The 25,869-nt window shown below is 35.9% G+C and overlaps 3 protein-coding genes across 3 annotated transcripts; 2 read left to right on the top strand and 1 right to left on the bottom strand.

The window, feature by feature from the left end:
- The first annotated feature begins 1,000 nt into the window (after positions 1–1,000).
- On the top strand, positions 1,001–2,828 carry LOC104085118 (pentatricopeptide repeat-containing protein At3g14580, mitochondrial-like). The gene is made up of 2 exons (XM_070182178.1): positions 1,001–1,369; positions 1,429–2,828. Exons 1-2 carry the CDS (start codon positions 1,001–1,003, stop codon positions 2,002–2,004), a joined length of 945 nt encoding a protein of 314 aa, XP_070038279.1. The 3' UTR covers positions 2,005–2,828.
- Positions 2,829–10,942: 8,114 nt separating this feature from the next.
- LOC104085121 (probable LRR receptor-like serine/threonine-protein kinase At3g47570) lies at positions 10,943–15,435 on the top strand. The gene is made up of 4 exons (XM_070181966.1): positions 10,943–11,977; positions 12,069–12,359; positions 12,798–14,786; positions 14,875–15,435. The coding sequence occupies exons 1-4, from the start codon at positions 11,062–11,064 to the stop codon at positions 15,222–15,224; spliced, it is 3,546 nt and encodes a 1,181-aa protein (XP_070038067.1). The 5' UTR covers positions 10,943–11,061; the 3' UTR covers positions 15,225–15,435.
- A 1,849-nt stretch (positions 15,436–17,284) lies between these two features.
- Positions 17,285–19,597, bottom strand: LOC104085122 (F-box/LRR-repeat protein At3g26922-like). Its single transcript, XM_009589079.4, has 3 exons — positions 18,275–19,597; positions 18,011–18,166; positions 17,285–17,629 (listed from the first exon to the last, which is right to left on the bottom strand). Exons 1-3 carry the CDS (start codon positions 19,058–19,060, stop codon positions 17,327–17,329), a joined length of 1,245 nt encoding a protein of 414 aa, XP_009587374.1. The 5' UTR covers positions 19,061–19,597; the 3' UTR covers positions 17,285–17,326.
- Between the last annotated feature and the right edge of the window lie 6,272 nt (positions 19,598–25,869).

Raw genomic sequence — 25,869 nt, 5'->3', positions numbered from 1 at the left:
TACCTGTCCATAATATTTCAATAGGATTCAACCTAAGTTAATATTTTACTTATTCAATCTTTGACTCATAATATGGGAAAAAATATCGAAATTCAAATCAACGGTCCAGTTATAAGTTAATATTTTACTTATTCAATCTTTGACTCCGAATATGGGGAAAAATATCGAAATTCAAATCAATGGTCCAGTTACAAGTTAATATTTTATTTATTCAATCTTTGACTCATAATATGGGGAAAAATATCGAAATTCAAATCAATGATCCAATTACAAATTAATATTTTACTTATTCAATATTTGACTCATAATATGGGGAAAAATATCGAAATTCAAATCAATGGTTCAATTACAAGTTAATATTTTATTTATTCAATCTTTGACTCATAATATGAGGGAAAATATCAAATTTCAAATCAATGGTCCAATTACAAGTTAAGTAATTAAGCATAGGTGAATAACTGCATAAAAAATAATGTTTCTTTATCAATACATATTGAAATCTGAAATCAGTAAAAACTTACTCATGTTTATATCAAGCCAACAAATGCATGATATATTCATACACATATTTTTATTTATCAATTTTAAATTAAATTATTTGATTTGACGTATGAGTAAATATTCACATCAGAGCTGATTTCTGTAAAAACTGTCAGTATATATTGAAATTATTGCTATTGCACATATTCTACTTCTTTTGGACGATAAAACAATGTTTTTAGTTCGTTTTCTCTCTTACAGACCCATTATCCACAGATTAATCTTTCAATCTCCACTATATTTTCCACATTCATGTCCATTTTCATCATTCCAAATACAAAATTTTGATGAAGTCAACCTTATATACTACAAAGATTTGTTAAGCCCAAATGAGGTCATCAAAATTTTCCAAAATCTCAAAGACCCAAATTCAGCTCTAAATGTACTTAATCAAATCTCAAAACGAAAAGATTACAAACCCATTGAAGCCATTTATAGTGTAGTTGTCAAAAACCTAGCAATGGCTAAGTATTTTGATGCAATTGACACCCTTATGGAAACGATCAAATTTGAAAGGAAGTGTAGACTTTCTGATGATTTTTTCTATGATGTTATTAAGATTTATGGGCATTTAGCTGGTAGAATTAATAGAGCAATTGAGACCCTTTTTGATATGCCTAATTATAAGTGCTGGCCAAGTGTGAGAACTTTCAATTTTGTTCTGAATTTGTTAGTGAATACTAAACAATTTGATGTTGTTCATAAGGTGTATATTCGTGCTTCCGAATTGGGTGTGGAGATTGATGCCTGTTGTTTGAATATTATTGTCTATGTCTCTGGGACTCTCCAAAAATGTCGCTGGATGCGTGTTGGATCCTGCAAAAGTAGTGTATTTTTGGAGGATCCGACACGGGTGCGGTACCATTTTAGAGAGTCTACGCAACATAGATTATCGTTAAGGGGTTGTGTCATTGCGGGGAGCTCGATGCTGCATATAAGGTGTTCGATGAATTTCCTAAGCAGGATTGTCAACCCAATGTGAGGACTTTTTCGACTATAATGCATGCTTTATGTGAGCGCGGTCACGTTGATGAGGCTTTGGGCTTGTTAGAGAGGATGGAAAAGGAGAATGTTGAACCGGATGCTATCGTGTTTAACACGTTGATTTCGGGGCTTAGGAAGCAACGTAGAGTTGACGAGGGGATTGAGATGTTCAAGAAAGTAATGCTGAAAGGTTGTGATCCGAATCCAGGGACATATCAGGAGGTGTTGTATGCTTTGCTTGATGCTAAGAGGTATTTAGAGGCTAAAGATTTTATGGATGTCATGATTGATAAGAGGGTGAATCCAAGTTTTGAGTCTTATAAGCTGTTGATACATGACCTTTGTAATGGGAAGCTTCTTGGCGATTTAGACTGGGCGTTGAGGCAGATGGTGAGACACGGATTTGTGCCGAGGATGGGTATGTGGAGGCAGATTCTTGGTTGCTTGTTTCCTCATGATGGAGATTGTTGTACTGCCTAGTCATATGAAGAAATTCTTGCGGACTAATCTACGAGGTTTAGAAAATTAACTGAATGGTATTACAGATCCCATTACATGCTGTTAGAAGTATCACATTGGTTGCATGAATGGAATTTAGTCTATTTCTTTACATGGTATTAGACCCATGCGCCAGTTGGCAGGGTCTGGGCGTGCCGTAAAGGGGTGGGGGTGGGGTTGGTATTAGAATTCCCACATTAGCTGTGAGATAGGAATTTGGTCGCAAAAGGGGAGGGGAGTGTGGGTGCCACCAAAACTTAAAGGTAAGTTTAACAGAGTGATGCTCAGGCCAACGATGTTGTATGGGGCTGAGTGTTGGCCAGGCAATATCGCTCATGTCCAGAAGATGAAGGTAGCAGAGATGAGGATGTTGAGATGGATGTGCGAGCACACCAAGTTAAATAGGATCAGAAATGAGGTTATTCGCGACAAGGTGAGTGTGGCCCCCTATTGAGGACAAGATGCGGGAAGCGCGACTTAGGTGATTTGGTCATGTGAAGAGGAGGAGCACAGACGCCCCGGTGAGGAGGTGTGAGAGATTGACATTGGAAGGCCTACGGAGAGGTAGACGTAGGCCAAAGAAGAGGTGGGGAGGGGTGATTAGGTAAGACATGGCGCAACTTCAGCTGATCGAGGACTTGACCCTTGATAGGAAGGCATGGAGGTCGAGGATTAGGGTAGTAGAGTAGGTAGTCTAGAGTGTTAATAACATTAGTATTGGCACGCAGTCTCGCTTTCTGTTGGTAATAGATTTTTATGACTAACCGTTGTTTTCTTTTATTGTTGATCACCTTACTATCTTGTTGTCTTTATTCTGATTTTTTATGGCTTTTTGGTACTGTCCCTTCTTGTCTATATTTTCATTAATGTGGTGCTCATGTTTTCCTGAGCCGAAGGTCTATTGGAAACAACCTCTCTATCCTCACATGGTAGGGGTAAGGCCTGCGTACACACTACCTTCCCTTGACCCCAGGGTGTGGGATAATACTGGGTATGTTGTTGTTGTTGTATAGGAATTTGGTCTCCTTATGTTTGTTTTAGGCATCCCTTATCTCATGAAATAGTTTTTGGGATTGATAGATCCAATATCCATTTCTTATCACTCCTACAGCTTCTGAATTCAAAATTTTCATTCCAAGTGAAAGGACAAGATGACGCACTACCACCATGGTCGTTTAGCACCACCACTATCACCACCATAAGTTGCCTTCTGGATATGAAACTTTTCAAGGATTTGCCAACTATATATCCTCTTCCATCGGCTTTAGGGTTCCTTCAGCTTGGCAATGCGAAACCTTCGACCAGTGTCAAGTATTCCTCCAACTCATCGCTCTTAGAAACATCATGCTAATAATTTCTTTAACTTGATCGTGATAACTAGCACAATGAAAGTTTAAATTCGCATCGCAATATCGCATAGGCTCATTATTTAAAATAACAATACAATATAGTATATTTGTAACAACTATCTAAACAAGTTCTAAAGGATGAAGCTCTCCTTACTAGGGGTTTTTCCATTTCTAGGGCTCGAACTCGAGATATCTGGTTAATGTTGGAGGGATCTCATTCGTCGCACCACACCCCGTTGTGGTCATTACTCCTCATGTTGAATTTGAGCGAATAATCTTTTTTAAAAGTATAAAATATTACGGAAGAGACTCTTTAATTTATTTATTCAATTCTTACATTCTGCATGAATCTTTAAGTACGTAAATTGATGGTGAGATTTGAACTCATCATCTCCAAATGCTTTGATCCGCTTCATCTAAAAATTTAAACTCTTGAAAAAGAGACACCTATATTCATTTGAGTATATATTAATTACATCGATCTCACAATGAACAATAGTAATACTGTTTGGAAGTCGAAACACTAAATCCTCTGACTATAATTTTTGAATTATTTTTTCATATGAATTATTTATAATTTTTGTCACTTTCTATTAATTTATGATTCCAATATTTTTTTTTTTCAAAGTTAAGAAATCATGCTAGAAGAAACAATTAGATGGATCCACCCTATACATACTCCGAAGATCATGCCTTTTGGGGATATATGAAGGTCGCCTTAATTCCGAGTCTTGTTGTAAATGTTATTCTACTTATGTTTGACCTATTATTATTGTAAGAAAATCAAGTATGACACCCAACTTACATCCTAGAGTTAATATTGTTGGTTTTTTTTAAAGCTTAAATGTAGTTTAAAAGAGGGTGAATGGGAAATGGAGGGAAATTGAAAATATTTGAGTTTCCCTCCTTGACAAAGGGACATTGTCCCATATTGGAAGAGGAAAAAGTTTTGATGGGTATATACACAATTGCACTTCTTCTAGCTCTTAAAGAGTTAAGAAGAAGGCAAGTCTCGCGCCGTCATCGTTGTCACTCGCTCGGCTTGGCTACGGCTACGGCTACGGATTTGGTTAAATGATCGATTAATTGATTAATTTTTTGGACCAAATTTATTTGTTAATAGTAAATATTAACATATCCGTTTTTTTAAACGAAAAATTAATATTAAATCCAACGGAATAGTATATGCCCTTTGTTTTTTTGTAAAAGCTATTTAACTTATGGCCGTTTTACACAAACAACCCTTCTGAAGAGTTGCACCTCTTCAGTTTTGAAGAGTTGTACCTCTTCACTTTGAGCTCAACATTGGCTATAAATACTAGTCCATTCTCTCAGATTTTCCATACAAACTTCTGACTTCTCCTCCTTTCTTCTACATTGTTTTAACTACAAAGAAAGCAGCAGTAAGTGTGATTTGCTACCGATCTTTATGTTCGCTGAAACACTGAGGTTTGAAGTATCGCTATACCAGTGTGTAATTCGTTCTATCATGGGAGAAAATAATCCATAACCTTGGATACTTGGAGGGGATTAAATTCCTTAAGGAAACACTGTGAATTCAGTGGGCTCGGATTAAATTCGGTTTCTTTAACATTTCTATTTATATGTTATTTTATCTTCTCCAGAATTATTTTACAAATACAGAATAATAACAAGCTTAAGGAATTTAATATTTTCTGTATTTGTGTTATATTCACTGTTTCTGGAAACTAAAATCTGTGTGGTTTTCTACTCCAGTGGAGATTAAAATCTACGTGATTTTAATGTTTGTTTGTGTCATTCTTTTACAAAAATGACGAATGACAACGGGAACCAGACTGTTCCTATGGTGAGTGTCAATGCATCGACAAGCCGAACAACACCGGCATTGGCACCAACAGAAAAATCCGAAAAAATTTTCGGGATTGATTTCAATCGGTGGCAGTAGAAGATGTTCTTCTACTTGACGACTTTAAGTCTGCTGAAGTTCATTAAGGAAGATGTTCATGTTCTGCCCGACGAAACTCCAGAAAATGAATGCTTTCTCGTGACTAAGTCGCGGAAGCATTCTGATTTTCTATGCAAGAATTACATTCTTAGCGGACTAAAGGACGATCTGTATAACGTCTATAGTAATATGGAGACGTCAAAACAACTGTGGATAGCGTTTGAAAGAAAATACAAAACAGAAATTCGTTGCCGCTAAACTTTTGGACTATAAAATGGTAGATAGCAAGTCTGTTATTACCCAAGTCCAGGAATTGCAAGTGATTATTCACGATCTCCTTGCTGAAGGTATAAGTCAAATTAATACTAATATTGAAAGTATTAATTATATTATTTCTACTAACAGAATTTTCATTGAAGGTCTTGTCATCAATGAAGTATTCCAAGTTGCAGCAATGATTGAGAAGTTGCCTCATTTGTGGAAGGACTTCAAAAACTACTTGAAACATAAACAGAAGGAGATGTCCCTTGAAGATCTCATTGTTCGGTTGAGAATCGAAGAGAACAACAAAGCTGCTGAAAAGAAAGGCCGTGGAAACTCAACAATAATGGGAGCAAACATTGTTGAGGATAGAAAGAGGAAGAAGGCCTATGGACCGAAAAGCAACCCAAGCAAGAAGCGGTTCAACGGAAATTTCTACAACTATGAAAAAAACTGGACATAGATCTACAGATTGTTATGCTCCAAAGAAAGATAAGAAGAAGGGTCAAGCAAACATGGTTGAAAAGCACGAAGATGTTGATGACTTGTGTGCTATGCTTTCTGAATGCAACCTGGTGGGAAATCCTAAGAGTGGTGGATTGATTCTGGAGCCACTCGCCATGTTTGTGTTGTTAGAGAAGCGTTTGCTATATATACTCTTGTTGGACCCGAAGAGACACTTTCTATGGGAAATTCTGCAATGGACAAAATTGAAGGATATGGGAAGATATTTATGAAAATGACTTCTAGTAAGGTGGTTTCGGAAACAGCCTCTCTACTCCTTTGGGGTAAGGGTAGGGTCTGCGTACACACTACCCTCCTCAGACCCCATTAGTGGGATTTTACTGGGTTGTTGTTGTTATTGTACTTCTAGTAAGGTGGTGACTTTGAACAACGTCCTTCATGTTCCCGAGATTAGAAAGAACTTAGTCTCTGCTGGACTTCTTGTTAAGAATGGGTTTAATTGTATTTTTGTATCCGATAAGTTTATAATAAGTAAGAATGAGATGTTTGTAGAAAAAGGTTACCTCACTGAGGGCCTTTTCAAGCTGAATGTAATGGTTGTTGAGAATAATAATAAAATTTCAGCTTCTTCTTACTTACTTGAGTCAAATGAATTATGGCATATACGTTTGATTCATGTCAATTATAAAACCTTACGGAAAAAAATTAATTTGGAAGTATTGCCTATGTTTGAATGCGACAAATTAAAATGTCAAATATGTGTGGAATCTAAATATGTTAAACATCCTTATAAGTCAGTTGAAAGGAATTTAAATCCTTTAGACTTAATTCACGCAGATATTTGCGACATGAAGTCAATACCATCTCGCGGTGGAAAGAAGTATTTCATAACTTTTATTGATGACAATACTCGATATTGCTAGATGAAGCAATAGACGCATTCAGGCAATACAAAAATGAAGTTGAAACGCAACTTAATAAGAAAATCAAAATGATAAGAAGTGATAGGGGTGGTGAATATGAATCTTCTTTTGAAGGAATATATTTAGAATATGGAATTATTCATCAAAAAACGTTCTCTTACACGCCCCAATCCAATGGGATTGCGGAAAGAAAGAATCGTTCATTAAAAGAGATGATGAACGCATTGTTGATAAGTTCTGGTTTGCCACAGAAATTGTGGGGGGAAGTTGTTCTTATGGCTAACCGGATACTAAATCGAGTACCCCATAGCAAAACACATCCATTCCATATGAAAAATGAAAAGGAAGGAAGCCCAACTTGAATTATTTTAAAGTGTGGGGGTGTTTGGCAAAAGTACAAGTTCCTAAACCCAAAAGATTAAAAATAGGACTGAAAACCATTGATTGTGTTTTCATAGGATATGCGACCAATAGTAAAGCATATCGATTTCTGGTTCATAAATCAGAAAATTCCGACATTCATAATAATACGGTTATAGAATCAGATAATGCTGAGTTTTTTGAAAATATATACCCGTATAAAAAGAAATGTGAGTCGATTGGTGAAGGATCTAAACGACCTCGGGAAGAAACAAAAGAAAGTACATTTAATCAGGAGGATCCAAGACGTAGTAAACACCAAAGAATGTCTACTTTATTTGGACCAGATTTTATGACTTTCTTATTGGAAAATGAGCCTCGAACATTTAAAGGAGTTGTGTCTTCTTCGGAATCATTATTTTGGAAAGAGCCAGTCAATAGTGAAATAGAATCCATATTGAACAACTATACATAGGAATTGGTTGATTATCCTCCTGGAAATAAACCTTTGGGTTCTAAATAGATTTTTAAGAAGAAAATGAAAAATGATGACACTATTGATAAATATAAGGCAAGACTTGTAGTCAAAGGGTATAGATAGCGAGAAGATCTTGATTATTTTGATACATACTCTCCAGTTACAAGAATTACGTCCATACGAATGTTAGTAGCATTGGCTGCAGTTTATGGTCTTGAAATTCATCAAATGGACGTTAAGACGACCTTCTTAAATGGAGATTTGGGGGAAAAAATCTACATGGAATAACCTAAAGGGTTTGTGATTCCAGGTAAAGAAAAGAAGGTATGTAGACTTGTTAAGTCTCTTTATGGACTAAAATAAGCACCCAAACAATGGCATGCAAAATTTCACCAAACAATGTTGTCAAATGGTTTTAAGATAAATGAATGTGATAAATGTGTATACATTAAAAATATTCCAAATCACATAGTCATTGTTTGCTTATATGTGGATGATATGCTGATAATGAGTAATGACATTGCCAACATAAATGTGACTAAGCGTATGCTAACTAGTAAGTTTGATATGAAGGACTTGGGGGTTGCTGATTTAATTCTGGGGATTAAAATCCATAAGACTTCTCAAGGTCTGACATTGTCACAATCTCATTATATTAAGACAGTACTTGGAAAATTGAAGCACTTGGGGTTTAAAGTTGCAAAGACTCCAATTGACGTAAATCTTACATTAGCAAAGAATAAAGGCCAAAGCATATCACAATTGGATTATGCTCGCGTGTTGGGATGCTTAATGTATTTCATGAATTGTACATGACCAGATATAGCTTGTGCTATAAGTAAATTGAGTCGATACACGAGCAATCCAGATCAATCTCATTGGATGGCAATGAAACGAGTTTTGGGATATTTAGAACATACCCAGGACTTTGCTTTGCACTACAGTAAATATCCTGCGATGAATGATGAATACTGTGATGCAAATTGGATCACCGATTTAACTGATTCTAAGTCCACAAGTGGATATGTATTCACTATTGGTGGAGGAGCAGTATTTTGGAAGTTGTCCAAGCAAGCTTGTATTGCCCGCTCTACAATGAAGGCTGAGTTCATAGCCTTAGATAAAGCCGGTAAAGAAGCTGAATGACTCCGAAATTTCTTGGAAGACATTCCATTTTGGCCCAAACCGTTGGCACCAATATGCATACATTGCGATAGTCAAGCGGCAATTGGAAGGGCTGTGAGCGTGATGTATAACGGTAAATCTCTTCATATACGACGAAGACATAAAACATTAGGCAATTACTCTCTAGAGGAATTATCACGATTGACTATGTAAAGTCAAGCGATAATGTATCGGATCCACTTAAAAAGGCCTAACTAGAGAGGTAGTTGAGAAATTATCGAGGGAAATGAGACTATGGCCGAGAACAAGCCATTGTGGCAGTAACTCTACCTAGAAGACTGGAGATCCCAACATCTAGGTTCAACGAGATCAAACAAAGTCATTAATGACGGTTTAACATTGTCAACTAAAAGTTTGGTCCATTCTCGTGATGAGACAATGTTCAGTACCAAGGATAAAGCATTAAGGCTTTTTAATGATTTCTAAATTTGATACGGGGTATATCAAATAGTGTATCTACGGGATGACACGTTTAGGAATCACCTATGTAAGCGTGAAGTGTTAGCCGCTTCAAGGAGAATTTTGTAAGGCCAATTCTCTACACACTTATAAAACCAAGCGGTGTTCATGGCTGAAACGAACACAACAATGAGAGCCAAAGACGGTTAAGGGTTGGTTGTGTGACTTATGGTTGTCTAGGTATACACCAAAGTTTGACGGTTCAAAGATATCAAATCTATCGATTGACCGAGTATATCCGACATAAGTTCACTACGGAAAGTTCAAAGGGAAACCTACTTATCCAGATGCAATTAATCCTTGCTTGCGAATCACACAGTTTTTCATGCATATTTCCGTGATATAGCCATTCTCCATTCATGTGGGGGATTGTTGGATTTTTTTTAAGCTTAAATGTAGCTTAAAAGAGGGTAAATGGAAAATGGAGGGAAATTAAAAATATTTGAGTTTTCCTCCTTGACAAAGGGACATTGTTTTATATTGGAAGAGAAAAATATTTTGATGGATATATATACAATAACACTTCTTCTAGCTCTTAAAGAGTCAAGAAGAAGGCAAGCCTCACGCCGTCGTCGTCGTCGCTCGCTCGGCTCGGCTTTGGCTTCGGCTTCGGATTCGAATTTGGTCAAATGATCGATGAATTGGTTAATTTTTTGGACCAAATTTATTTGTTAATAGTGAATATTAACATATCCGTTTTTTTAAATGAAAAATTAATATTAAATCTAACGGAATAGTATATGCCCTTTGTTTTTTGTAAAAGCCATTTAACTTATGGCCGTTTTACACAAACATCCCTTCTGAAGAGTTGCACCTCTTCAGTTTTGAAGAGTTGTACCTCTTCAGTTTGAGCTCAACATTGGCTATAAATACCAGTCCATTCTCTCAGCTTTTCCATACGAATTTCTGACTTCTCCTCCTTTCTTCTGCATTGTTTTAACTATAAAGAAAATAACAGTAAGTGTGATTTGCTATCGATCTTTGTGTTCGTTGAAACACTGGGGTTTGAAGTATCGCTACACCAGTGTGTAGTTCGTTCTATCCTGGGAGGAAATAATCCATAACCTTGGGTACTAGGAGGGGATTAAATTTCTTAAGGAAACACTGTAAATTCAGTGGGCACGGATTAAATTCTGTTTTTTTTACATTTCTGTTTATATGTTATTTTATTTTCTTCAAAATTATTTTACAAATACAGAATAATAACAAATACACAGTTCTTGTAGTATATGACGCGTTATGGCATTCCATTCTCTTTTAACTTGCGCTTAATCAAGAACATGCGACACGTCACCATTCTCTTTTAAGCGTTATACATACTTGAAGTTATCATATAGTTCAAATAAATAAGATAAATACTTTGGGAAGCAAATCATAAAAAAAAAATGTAAATTAAAAAATTTAAGAGGATACTTTAAATTGCCACGTGGTCTCCCCTCAATCATACATTGGTTTACTAATGACAGTACATTCGCATATACCATAAAGTCAACAGAGACTTGTTGATTGTATGCTCAAACCAAATTGACGGCATTCCCCAATACAACTTCAAAATTGACAATGTTATATATTATTAATAGTATCTAATGAATATGATCATTGCTTTGCCTCATCAATTCTTGTTTAATAGCTATGGGCAGAAGTTGCAATCTTCTCTTTGGTCTTGCTGTTTTCATTCTGCTTCATTACCATACTTCACTGGCTATTGTTCCCAATATTAGCACCGACGAAGATGCACTTCTTGCCTTGAAATCTCACATTTCTTCTTCTGATCCTAATGATATCATAGCAAGCAACTGGTCGTCCTCCAGCTCGGTTTGCAGCTGGATTGGCATCACTTGTAGCTCGCTCCACAATAGAATCACAGCTTTAGACATTTCTAGCATGCAACTTTATGGTACCGTTCCTCCACACGTTGGAAACCTCTCATTTCTTGTTTCCCTTGATATTAGTAACAACAATTTCCACGGAGAGTTGCCAGAAGAGTTGTCTCATTTGCAGAGGTTGAAATTGATTATTGTCGAAAGCAATAACTTTACTGGTGTCTTTCCATCATTCTTAAGTCTGTTACCAAACCTTCGCATCCTGCGCCTTTCGAGCAACCAATTTTATGGGAAAATTCCACCTTCCCTTTCCAATCTAACAAAACTACAAGGATTGGGCGTGGAGCGCAATTTTCTTGAAGGAGAGATCCCTCAAGAACTCGGTAATCTTCGTTACATGACTATCCTAGACCTACAACTAAACCAGCTTACTGGCTCTATACCACCATCAATCTTTAACATTACAACAATGCGAATCATTACTCTTTTCAGAAACAATCTTGCTGGTAATCTTCCAACAACTATATGTGAAAATCTTCCAAACTTGGAAGTTCTTCACATCCCAGTTAACAACCTAGACGATGTTATTCCACCAAACCTAGGAAAGTGCAGAAAGCTTCGAATCTTGTCATTGTCTGGCAATAAGTTCACTGGAACTGTACCAAGAGAGTTAGCCAACTTAAAAGCTCTTACAGAATTATATCTTGGATATCAGCACTTGCAAGGTAGTGTAATAGTACTACTTTTTACAAGAAATATAATTAAATTATTCTTCCTGCCCATTGGTACTCATATAGTATTTCCCCCACTTGACAGGAGAGATACCAGTGGAGCTAGGTAATCTTAAGAAACTACGGTTGCTGGGATTATCCAAGAATGTATTTACGGGTTCTATCCCTACAAACATTTTCAACATGTCAGCAATGCAGATCTTAGATCTTTCTGGAAACAGGCTTTCAGGTGGTCTACCATCCGATTTTGGCCGTGGAATTCCCAGCTTAGAAGAATTTTCTTGCGGATCGAATAATCTGAGTGGTTCTATCTCTGCTTCAATCTCAAATTCTTCAAGACTCAGAACACTTGATCTCTCGTACAACAGTTTCACAGGTCTAGGAAAATCCCAGTTTCTGCATCCGTTAACTAATTCAATGAACATCATAAAATTTAGAACCATAAATTGACTTCATGAATGATTTACTAGTACTACTATTTTAGGTCCAACTGTTCCTATTAAAGTGTTTATGTAGCTTATGGATAAAGTCTGCTTTCACAAGAAGAAACTTTGTAAGGAAGAAAAAATCTACTGTTTTGTCTAGTCTATTCTTGTATTATTAATAACCATTATAGGGATTATAGTACTTATATGAGTTACTTAGGTGAAAAGACAAGACGCATTCTATTCCACTTTCACTTTCTTTATATTGATTTTATAGAAGATTACCTTACTAGCAATCTTACTAGTAAGGTAGAAAGATATTTCCTTACAAGAATCTGAATTATCTTCCGCCAAATTGGTACTAATATAGTATTTCCCCCACATGACAGGAGAGATACCGGCGGAGCTAGGTAATCTTAAGAATCTACAGTATCTGGATTTAACTGTAAACGAGTTTACTAGTTCTGTCCCTGCAAGCATTTTGAACATATCAGCACTGAGGATCCTTGGACTTGGAGTAAATAGGCTTTCAGGTACTCTACCTTCAGATTTAGGCCGTAAAATGCCCAGCCTAGAAGAACTTCTTTGTGGTGGTAATAATCTGAGTGGTTTTATCTCTGCTACTATCTCAAATTCGTCAAGACTCAGAAAACTTGATCTCACGCTCAACAGATCCACAGGTCCAATTCCTGAATCACTTGGTAACTTAGAATATCTTGAGGTTTTGTCCTTGGGGGGGAATAATTTTTTCAGGGATTCAACATTGAGCTTCCTAACACCTTTGACAAATTGTAGGAAACTGAGAGATCTCAGGTTCTCTGACAATCCGTTTGATGGTGTTTTACCTCAATCAGTTGGGAATTTCTCTAACTCCTTGCAGATTTTTGATGGACAAAGTTGTAAACTGAAGGGCTTCATTCCTGAAGAAATTGGTAATGTTACTGGAATGGCAAGGATGAGTCTATTTAACAATGAGTCGAGTGGATATATTCCAAAAACTATCGAACGCATGCTGAAACTTCAAGAAATTTACCTATATAAAAACAAGATAGGAGGAACCATACCTGATGTTATCTGTAATTTACAGAATCTTGGAGAATTAGACCTATCGGAAAATCAGATTATAGGTTCAGTGCCACCATGCTTAGGGACCATTACCAGTTTAAGGAAACTTAATCTGGCTTATAACAGGCTGAATTCGAGATTACCTGCAAGCTTGGGAAGCCTTCGAGATATCATAGAATTCAATGTTTCGTCCAATTTATTAAGTGGGCAAATTCCTCTGGAGATTGGAAATTTAAAGGCTGCCACACTCATTGAACTGTCAAAAAATAATTTCTCTGGTAATATCCCTAGCTCTATAGGAGGTCTAGATAGATTGACCTATCTTTTTTTAGAACATAATAAATTAGATGGGCCTATTCCAGATTCATTAGGGAAAATGCTTGCCTTGGAATTCTTGGATTTGTCTTTTAACAATCTTAGTGGTGAGATTCCAAAGTCATTAGAAGCTCTTGTGTATATTAAATACCTGAACATCTCATTTAATAAACTTAGTGGTGAAATTCCCACCGGTGGACCTTTTGCAAATATCACAAGCCAATCCTTCCTGTCCAATGATGCACTCTGTGGTGACTCCCGATTTAACGTAAAACCATGTCCTCCAAAATATACAAAGAAGTCAAGAAGAAAAAGAGTGCTTATAGGTTTATATACTTTGTTAGGGATAGTATCACTCTTTGCATTGGTCGTTGGATATGCGGTGTTAAGATTGAGAAAGTTAAAAAAGAATGCAGATCAAGCTGATGTGTCGCTCGTTAAAAAGCATGAAAGAATTTCTTATTATGAACTTGAACAAGCAACAGAAGGATTCAGTGAAAGCAACTTGCTTGGTAATGGGAGTTTCAGCAAGGTCTACAAAGGAATACTTAAGGATGGTACCTTTTTCGCAGCAAAGGTATTCGATGTGCAATTGGAGGGTGCATTCAAAAGTTTTGATACAGAATGTGAGATGCTGCGCAACCTCCGCCATCGAAATCTTACTAAAGTCATCACCAGTTGCTCCAACCTTGAATTCAAAGCCTTAGTATTGGAATACATGCCGAATGGAACACTTGAAAAATGGCTATATTCTCATAACTTTTTCTTAGACATGATGCATAGATTAGATATAATGATAGATGTTGCATCTGCGATGGACTATCTCCACAATGGCTATTCAACACCTGTGGTGCATTGCGACTTAAAACCAAGCAATGTCTTGCTAGATCAAGAAATGGTTGGCCATGTCAGTGATTTTGGCATTGCAAAATTGTTGGATGCAGGGGAGGATTTTGTTCAAACACGTACAATTGCAACCCTAGGATATATTGCTCCAGGTATCAGAACTTTTTACTTACATCTTTAAAACAACCTAAATAGTGCTTAGCATATTCCTTGATCATTTTTTACCATGCATGATTGTAGAGTATGGACAAGATGGTATAGTATCCACGAGCTGCGATGTTTATAGTTTTGGCATCCTGATGATGGAGACGTTTACAAGAATGAGACCAAGTGATGATATATTTATCGGAGAATTGAGCATAAGAAGTTGGGTTAGCGATTCTTTTCCAGGTGCAATTCATAAGGTGGTGGATGCTAATTTGGTACATCCAGGGGATGAACAAAGCGATGCAAAGATGCAGTGTCTGCTATCTATCATGGAATTAGCTTTGAGTTGCACTGTGATGATATCTGATGCAAGAATTAGTATGGAAGAGGCTCTTTCAACACTTACAAAGATTAGGCTCCACTTTGTCAGTAGTTGCTGCTAGGTGGAATCAGCGATCAACTCTCCATTGTTGCTTCATTACCTATATATTATGGTTGTGTTAAGCTTTCAATTATCCACTAGGACTTAAGTTCATCATAGCGATGTACGTAATTTTGTAAGTAATGATCTGGTATGCAAGGCGACTTTTTCCATAGTGCATGACCTTATTTACTGGTTATTGTTATTGCTTTTCATCTATTTTCTGGTTCTTATGATGCTGTTATTATTTCTATGGTTTACTTTGATGGTACTGATATATTGTCTCTTTTCGTCTTCTTGAGCCGAGGGTCTATCGGAAACAACTTCTCTACTCCCTCAGGGTAGGGGAAAGGTTTGCGTACACACTACCCTCCCTAGACTCCACTTGTGGGATTTTACTGGTTTGTTGTTATTGTTGTTGATTTGTTATGCAAGGCTTTTAGACTCTTGTGGTTACATCTTTAATATTCTAAAACTCTTCTAGTAAGCATTAGTTTCTAGTTGGTATCATATTTTCAACCTTTATTATTGGTTTCTATTTTTTTGCTCGATATGCTTGGATGAGGAGATATTTAAATCTTTTGTAATGTTTTATTTCTTGATTTTAGGTCTATCTATTTCTAATATTTTGTAATTAATCCAAATTCCAAGTAATCTATGCTATTACGTAGAAGTGTCAATGCTATTCAAGTCAGTTCGGCCGATTATTTTAGAAAATTTGTATTGTGCCAATTTTTCGAGTACTTTATTTTGTATAATCAATAATAGACTTTTTGAAACCGTCCCAATCATCTCAATTTTTCTTGGATATCGGTACGGTTCGATAAATTTTGAGTAATATTGATTAAGATGATTTCTTGCCTCCATTAAATGGTGTCAATTCCCAACAGAAGTTTGATTCTGAAATTGATTGTGCCATTCTTTCAACCTAACTATTTGAGTAACACCTCGTAATGTAATGTAGTTGTGTTTTACTATTACTAAAATTACGCTGCAAACAGGATAATAAATGATGATGCAAACAGGATTTTCATTAGATCTGTCAATACGGGCTGGCCCAACCCGGCCTAGCCCAGCCCACACGAGCTTTGGCATTTGACGGATTGGACTGGGTCAGCCCACTATTTTGATGGGCCTTAAAATGGTCAGCCCAACCCAGCCATATGTGGGTCACGAGTTGGCCCGGCATTTTTAAAAAGAGTAATTTATGCAAAATACCCATTGAACTTAAAATAATTATCCTTTCCTACCCATTCGAAAATTATTTACAATATATACCTACCAAATTAAAACTAATTACCCCTACCTACCCAGCCATCCCAACTTTTTTTTTACCCATTTGGCTTAGATTAGCTTTGATTTGGCTTGGCTTTATTTGTCTTCGCTTGACTTGGCTTGAATTGACTTGGTTTATAGAATCTTAGTTTGACTTCATTTGACTGAGTATTAAAAAAATGAATAGGGGAAAAAAAGTGGGTAGGGGGGGGGGGGGGGGTAAATACTTTCCTCCCCATGCATACTTGCTAAACTTCCCCTTTTTAAAATTATTTTTCATATTCTTAAAAATATAAGTTTTAACCTAAAATGCAATATTAACAAAGATGTCTTAACATTTTCATTTTTATATAAATATATAATTATATAAAATGTTAATTAGTTAAACATTAAGAAATAACTAAAATTTTAAGAACAAAAAATATTTATATTCACATAAAAAATATTACTAATTTGAGATTACACTACTCTTCTTGTTATTTTAGTTTCCTATATATATATATATATATATATATATATATATTTAATTAAATACGTTATTAAGAGCATGGACCGGCCTCATGGGCTACGGGTTTACTTGGGCGGCGCTTAAAAGCCTCATTTTTAAATGAACTCCAAAAATCTTAACCCGGCTAGCCGGCCTCATGGGCTAGGGCTTACTTGGGCCGCGCTTAAAAGCCTCGTTTTTAAATGGGCTCCAAAAATCTTAGCCAAACTCTATTAAATCACAGGCTGGATTGGGCCGGCCTAACGGGCCTAGCCCATATTGACGGCTCTAATTTTCATAGAAGAAAATGACAATGAAAGTGTCAGTATCCAACTTCAAAACTGATAAACTGATAACAAATGTTAATCTCCAGGCATATTCAAGACTATAGATACATTAATAGAGGCTCTGGGCAATAATAGTAATCCCTGAGTAGCAGCTGCTCCTTGTGTTGAACAACCATCACTGCATTGAATTTCTAGCTTCTCCAACATACAAGCATTCTTTATCATATGAGTTACAAGTCTGATTTCACGCTCTTTTCCAGTAAACCCTCTAATCCTCACCAGTCTCAGATGATGAGTAAAACTATCTGCCAACTCTTTCATTTCCCAAAACCAGTACTCCAGACGAAAAGCGGATTCATAATCTAGAGTCTTCCCAACCTGCATCATTGTGGGGGGGGGGGATATAAGTTTCACAAGTATTCTCAAATAAACTCCAGAATCTCTCCTTGAGCGGAGAATCTATCGGAAACAACCTTTCTACCTTCGTAAGGTAAGGGTAAGGTCTGCATACACACTACCCTCCTCAGACCTCACTTTGTGAGATTACACTGGGTTTTTTGTTGTTATTATTGTAGAAAATCCAGAATCTAAAGTGGATTCACAACTAGTGTGATCTTAATAATTGTATATCTATACCAATTATATGTCATCAGTCAAGTCAAAACTAATAGTAGGTTTTATTGAACCAACAGAACCCGCCATATCCGTCTACATTAGTCTATAATATATTATCAAGTCCTTGGAAATAAATATACTAACCTGATTAGTGATATCAAGCGTTTGAAGATGGCTCCACACCCTGAAGATGTAGTTAAGCACAATATTGTCATTCATGTTGTTCAAGTCTAAGCTGGTGCATAACACACGCACCTCGGTCAAAGGGATTCCGTACTTATAGCGTTCATAATCTCGACACTAGATCCAATAAACAAATGAATATATACATGTCTATTATCAAGTTTCAACGAATATTGAATAACAAAGAAATTGTTAAGCAATATACTCAAAAAAAAAAAAACTTACCGGCCTCAAACCAGTGCACCATTCGAGCAGCTCTTTGCTGTTGGTCCGGAGAACCCGAAGGTTGGGACAGGCAATATGAGATTTTTTGGAAGAGTAACAGAAATTAGGTTCAAACACCAACTCAGTCAGGCTTTCAGATACTAAAGTAAATTTCATTATATCAATATCTCTAATCTCTATTATCTTGAGTTTCTTGTGGTGAATGATGTCAATATTAAGCTTGCTACAATCATTAAGGCTCAGATTCTCCAAGGAGGTACAATTACGAACGATGTCGTTTAGGGTTTTATCCTTTAAATGGATAGCAATGAGTTTTAGGGTTTTAACATTGACGCAACCTTCAAAGGGGGAAGCATCAGTCAGCACATATTCTTTTAGCTCCACCACTTGAAGAAATCTACCATGGAAGATGCTTCTTGGTAAAAACGATCGGTAATTGTTTTTATCACAATAAAGTGAAATCCCTTGGAGTCTTTTTTTGTTTTTAAGGTGGTTTATCCATCGTTTCATGTTGTTATTTGAAGTACTCCAATCTTGTGGGAGATGATTCATGTGAAAAAGTTCGATATTCTTTCCAACTTGTGATGAAAGAATCCTGTCCACAAGTACTTGATCTTGTGGCAGATTCAACGAAAGGCGAGATAAGGACTTCCATAGGAATTTCCAATATTTTGAAAATATGCTTGTTGCTATGGCTTCTTTTGTGGGAAGATATGAGATTATTGAACATAAGAGGTGTTCAGGAAGTTTGTTAATCAAGTCAGGAGAAGCCTCTACTACTTCCATTATTTCCAACTTTTTGAAAGAAAGAATCGGCAGAAAATACCTATACGGCTATATATTGAGTTTAAATTGAGTGTAAGAAGTATTTGTACAAAAATAATTTGACACTTAAATCCAGAATATATTTGGTTTTGGTCTTAGAAAAGGTAGTCTTTTTGTTTTCCTCTAGGACTAGGAGACTACTTTCATGTGTTTAGGAAGACCTAAAAAAATTTTGATTCTCTAATTATTCACTTTCTATAGTTATACTTGAACTAGGACTGTTATTTTTAGATAGACATAGTATCTTTTCAGTAAAAGAAATTGTAATTCAAAAATAAGATTTTATTCCAGCTGAAGGAATCGTTTATACTTTAGTGAAAAGGGAAAAAATAGTCAAATAGCTACTGATAGACTTACAAGAAGACTTTGTTAATTACATTATTTTAAGGAAAAAAACTCGTTAACTATTCTTTACTCCTCTTTCATTTAAGTATTCTCTCTAATTAATCTCATATAACTTCCGTCCCAAGAAAGAAGGTTTTTCATATATATATATATATATATATATATATATATATATATATATATATATATATATATATATACTATATTAAAAGCACGAAGGCCCTTAGCATAAAGTTGTTCGTCTTTTTTACCCTTATAAAATAGAGTTCGTACTATACAAAATAGTCATTTGATTATTTTTCTAATATTTATGACAGTCAATTAATAATTTTCCTAATATTTAGGACTTATATATCAACTAAGTTTTCTCTATTAAAGTTTTTTCTTATTTTAATTATGTAGTATACCATATTTGCAACCCAAAAAAAAAGTAATAACACGTAATACATAAAAACCACATATAATACATGAAAACCACATTTTTAGGTTTAGAAGCTTTAGAAAATATTGCAAATACACCTTAGTTAGGAGAAAAGAAATTTAAAAGAATTACAAGTAGAGAAAAAAAGATTGATTAAAAAGGGGATGTTTCATAACTAACAAACTTAACAGCTTGTGTGGATGGCTGTTATGTATCGTTTCATAATGTATCGTATAGTACTGTATCGTTTTGATGTATACAATGTTTAGATAAATTGTATTGTTTTCCGTCATTTTATGATATCATGCACCAACAATATAAAGAATAAAGTTACAATATTATAGAGAAAAGTAAGGTACGAGGTAGAATTATTATATAAAAAGATAGGGTAAAGGATAAAATAAAATTATTTAATAATATGGAAGGGAAAGATGAGAGAAAAAACTAAGAGAATGACGCGACCAAACCAAATCGGTTGTTCCATAAAGTAACATTTTTCGTCATTACGTAACGACGGATTTAACAATACGGTACAATAAAATTTAAATAACAACCAAAAAAATTATATTTAAAGTAATAATACGATACAATATAACAGGTAACAACCATCCAAACAAGATTTAAGAGTCTATTCGTTCTGTTAACTTTTTTGTAAAGATTGATTCTTTGGAAATTCAGTCTTTCAGAAAAAGTTAACAATTACATAATGCAATTTGGCATTATGTTCTAATAAGCTACTAAAAAATTAACATATACTCCAGTATTCTAATTTATTATTAAAAAATATTAATGAATATAATTATTTGTAAGTTGTTAATCACTAACATTAATTATTAAGTAATAAGTTTCATAATGCACATATATGAAAATATTGTTATCAAACAAAATAATGTAATAAACAAGATTTGAAGAGAGCCTCGAAGAGGAGTCGAACCTCCACGCTATTTAGCACGAGATTTTGAGCCCCGCGTGCATTAAAAATAGAAGAATTTTCATATAAAATATTTTATCGAATCCACTTTCATGACACGATGTTAGTGTTCTCAATTTCTAGAATATAATTAATGAATAGACTTTTTTGACGAGTCATGTGGTAAATAATGAATTTTTATGATCTTTAACGTTTTACACATGATTACACAAGAATTGTGGGACGAGCTCGTGCTTAAGGCAGTGGGCCCATAACAAGTGTTCGTCCGCACGCTTGAGGCATAAGCTTGCAAAGATAAGAGCCCACACATAAATTCAAGAATATCTTACGAGTGTCTCCAATTTTGCCTACCCTTTATTTGGCAAGTGCAAACAAAAGTGATTAGTAAAAGCCAAATAGAAAGATTCAAAACTGATATATTCATTAATTTTTTACCTTTTGAATCCTTCATTGAATAGTTTTGGAAGTCTTGATATTATAAATTTAAAAGCAATCGAGATTTTAATTTATATAAATGATTTTTTATTTGAATATTATAACATTATCACAATTCTTTTTATATTATAACATGACTATAATTCATTCGATATTATCTTTGAACTCTTTAATTATCTGCTCAAATAATACTTTTTACTTCATTAGTTTTTTGTATAATTTTTTAAAATGATACTTAATAATCAAAATAAATAACAAACAAATAATTAAGAACATAGAAGATAAAGATAGAGGGAGGCAAAGAGAAAGAAATAAGATAATCGGATAAGTCATATTTTTTCATTTATCGAAACAACTAAATAGGATAAATATTCATCATTTTTCAGGAATTTATATTTTCTAATTTTATTTTATAATGCAAACATGTTATGTAATATTTAGACAATTTCTTAATAAGTTCTACACTCATTATATGAATTCACGCGCAAAGCACGTACCCTAAGACTAGTACTATATTAAAAGCACGAAGGTCCTTAGCGAAATGTCGTTCGCCTTTTTTGCCCTTTAAAAAATAAATTTCACACTAGACAAAATAGTCATTTAATTATTTTCCTAAAATTCAGGACTTTGAAATCAATTAAAATTTTACATATTATATCTTTCCTTATTTGAAATTATATTTAATTAGTCCTAACTCACGCATCCTATGGCTCAAAAAAGGATATTGTTTTTGGAGAAAAGAACTTAAGTTTTAAAAGATAGCAATTTCCTTTGTTGACCAATAAAAGATATCATCATTTAATTATTTCCTAATTTTAATAGAAAATATATTCAACTTTAGACAAAATCAATTGTAAACAAAATGTCATTAAGTTTTTCTCCAATTATTCCAACAAATGACAACTTTCTACATTTTTGCTATAAATTTAACTATTTATTATAAAATATTAAATCAACATTAGTCATTTATAGACTTTACATTGTCATTTATCATTTTTTTATAAGCTATAAGACAACATCTTCATTCCCAGGAGACTAAAAGAATTAATTTGTCAATTTATTTTATATAACTGTAACGACTCGGCTGGTCGTTTTGAGAATTTAAGTCCCATTCGGCGGCATAAGGCCCCAAGCAGCTTCGTATTATGTGTATTGACTTGCGTGCGTGGTTGAATTCAGTTACCGGATGATTCGGGGTAATTTGGGACACTTAGTCCCTAAAACAGAAGCTTAAATTTTAGGATTTTGATCGTACTCGAAACTGTGTGAAGACGACTCCAGAATGGAGTTTCGTCGGCTCTGTTAGCTCCGTTGGGTGATTTTGGACTTAGGGGCATGTCCGGATTGTGTTTTGGAGGTCTGTAACTCATTTAGGCTTCAAATGGCGAAAGTCAAATTTTTAGAGATTTTGACCGACAGTGGACTTTTTGATATCGGGGTCGGAATCTGATTTCCGAAGTTGGAGTAGGTCCGAAATATTGAATATGACTTGTGTGCAAAATTTGAGGTCATTCGGACGTGGTTTGATAGGTTTCGGCATCGGTTGTAGGAATGTGAAGTTTCAAGTTCTTTAAGTTTGAAGTTTGAATTGGAGGGTGATTCGTGATTTTAGCGTTAGTTTATGTGATTTGAGAGCTCGACTAAGTTCGTATGGTGTTTTAGGATTGGTTGGTATGTTTGGTTGAGGTCCCGGGGGCCTCGGGTGAGTTTCGGGTGCTTAACGGATTAAAAGTTGGATTTGTGTTGCTGCTGAAGTCTTCAGGCATCTGGTATTTTCGCACCTGTGGTGGAGAGACTGTAGGTGCGGGATCGCACGTGCGAAGAGGCAAGCGCAGAAGCGGAAAAGTGAAGGAGTGCCAAGGGTCGCAGGTGCGAGGTAAATTCCGCAGATGCGATGGAGCAATCGCAGGAGCGGTGAAGGACCGCAGAAGCGGATGCTGAGTTTTGAGTGGAATCCGCACCTGCGATGGGAATTCCGCATGTGCGAAGACCGGTCCGCAGATGCGGTTTAACTGGCAGAAAAGGGGCCAAATCGAGGGTTTGATTCATTTCTTCATTTTTGGACTTGGGAGCTCGGGAATTGGCGATTTTTCGAGGGATTTTCAGAGAGAGCTTTGGGGTAACGATTTCTAACTCGTTTTTTGTTGTATTTCATTAATCTATAGTTGTTTTCTTCAATAAATTTCGGGTTTGGATTGAAAATTTAGGAAAAATGGGAAGAATTTCTTCAACTAAGATTTCTGAGTTTTGATTGGGATTTAAACATCGGATTTGGATAATTTTGGTACGAGTGAACTCGTGAGTGAATGGGTGTTCGTATTTTGTGACTTTTATCCGATTCCGAGACGTGGGTCCGGGCCGACTTTTTAGGATGGATTTCGAAATTTTCTACTAAAATCTTGATTTTATTAATTTGATTAGCCTAATATAGTTGTATTTATGATATGTAATTGTTTTGGCTAGATTTGGGCCATTCGGAGTCGGATATTCGTGGGAAAGGCATTGTGACTGATTGTTTGAGCTTGGTTCGAGGTAAGTATTGTTAGTTTACAGCATGTATATAGTGTAGTATTGTCCCATATTGGTAGAGGAGTAGTATGTCCTTGTATAGTATAACTATAAATAAGGACCTCTTGTATTGTATTGTTCATCCAATATTAATAACATATTTTCTCCCGTGCCTTCTCACATGGTATCAGAGCAATTGTGAGAGACTTATCGCTGTACATAAATTCCAGCGATTCCGGGAAAGAGAAATCAGTACTTTTTTAAGGCTGTTTTCTATCTGCTTCATTTCTGTCAGTGTTGTGCAAAATCCAACACTACCACAAGAGTCGTCACTGTCCGGCGACAAAACCCCAGTGAAAAGCTCCGGCAGCAGCCTCCTCACACGCCTCCACGCGCCACCAGAAGCTCACGCGCGTGAGCTCACGCGCCGGCGTGTACGACCACTTCCGGCCATTTTTTGAAAATCTTCCTTCAGAACAGTTAGGTCGTCTGGTAATTCCGATCCTACCCCTATTGTTTTTATTTCATTCCGACAACTTTGAGTTTTTTTTCCGGCAACTACAGTACTATTCCGACAGCTACAGTAGATTCCGGCAGCTACAGTATTTCAGTATTTTGCTTCTGTGTTTCCGTACACTGTTTCAGTGGATTACAGTTGATTCTTTCTCTTATTTAGTAATAATTTGCAACAATGTCTTTGGGATTTGATGCTTTTGGGTCTAGAAACATGAGTTCTAGAAGCTCTAGTGCTATTATTACCGCGAAACCTTTAATAGGAGGTTCAAACTACTTAGCTTGGGCTTCATCTGTCGAGTTATGGTGTAGAGGTCAAGGTGTTCAAGATCATCTAATCAAACAGTCTAGCAATGGAGATGAAAAGGCAATAGCACTTTGGGCAAAAATCGATGCTCAGTTATGTAGCATATTGTGGCGATCTATTGATTCCAAGTTGATGCCCTTGTTTCGTCCATTCCAGACATGTTATTTGGTTTGGGCAAAGGCACGCACCTTATACACTAATGACATATCTCGCTTCTATGATGTGATATCGCGGATGACAAACTTAAAGAAGCAGGAATTGGATATGTCTACTTACTTGGGTCAAGTACAGGCAGTCATGGAGGAATTTGAGAAGTTGATGCTAGTTTCTGCTAGTGTGGAAAAACAACAAGAGCAGCGATAGAAGATGTTTCTCGTTCTTACCCTCGCTGGACTTCCTAATGATCTTGATTTAGTACGCGACCAGATTTTGGCTAGTCCGTCTGTCCCGACAGTTGATGAATTATTCTCTTGATTACTCCGCCTTTCTACAGCACCAAGTCCACCAGTGATCTCATCACAGATACTTAATTCCTCTGTTCTTGCATCCCAGACAATGGATGTTCGGGCATCTCAAACTATGGAGCATAGACGAGGAGGAGGTCGTTTTGGAAGATCTAGACCCAAGTGTTCTTATTGTCACAAACTTGGACACACTCGTGAAATGTGTTATTCCTTACATGGTCGTCCACCCAAAAATGCTTACATTGCTCAGACCGAGACTCCAGGTAACCAAGGATTTTCTTTATCTAAAGAAGAATATAATGAGCTCCTTCAGTATCGAGCAAGTAAGCAGACATCTCCACAAGTAGCCTCAGTTGCTCAGACTGATACTTCTGTTACTGGTAATTCTTTTGCTTGTGTTTCCCAGTCTAGCACTCTTGGCCCATGGGTCATGGACTCCGGCGCTTCTGATCACATCTCTGGTAATATATCACTTTTGTCAAATATTGTATATTCACAGTCTCTTCCCACTGTTACTTTAGCCAATGGATGTCAAACTAAGGCAAAAGGAGTTGGACAAGCTAATCCCTTGTCTTCTATCATCCTAGATTCCGTTCTTTATGTCCCTGGCTGTCCTTTTAGTCTTGCATCTGTTAGTCGTTTGACTCGTGCCCTCCATTGTGGTATATATTTTATTGACGATTCTTTTATTATGCAGGATCGCAGTACGGGACAGACAATTGGTACAGGACGTGAATCAGAAGGCCCTTACTACTTTAACTCACTCAGTCCTTCCACAACATGTCTAGTTACAGATCCTCCAGATCTAATCCACAAACGTTTAGGACATCCGAATTTATCCAAACT

Source organism: Nicotiana tomentosiformis, chromosome 8 (assembly GCF_000390325.3).
Source record: "Nicotiana tomentosiformis chromosome 8, ASM39032v3, whole genome shotgun sequence".
Classification (NCBI taxonomy): Eukaryota; Viridiplantae; Streptophyta; class Magnoliopsida; order Solanales; family Solanaceae; genus Nicotiana; species Nicotiana tomentosiformis.
The sequence above is the reverse complement of the archived record's forward strand: the minus strand, read 5'-3'. Positions and strand labels throughout refer to the sequence as shown.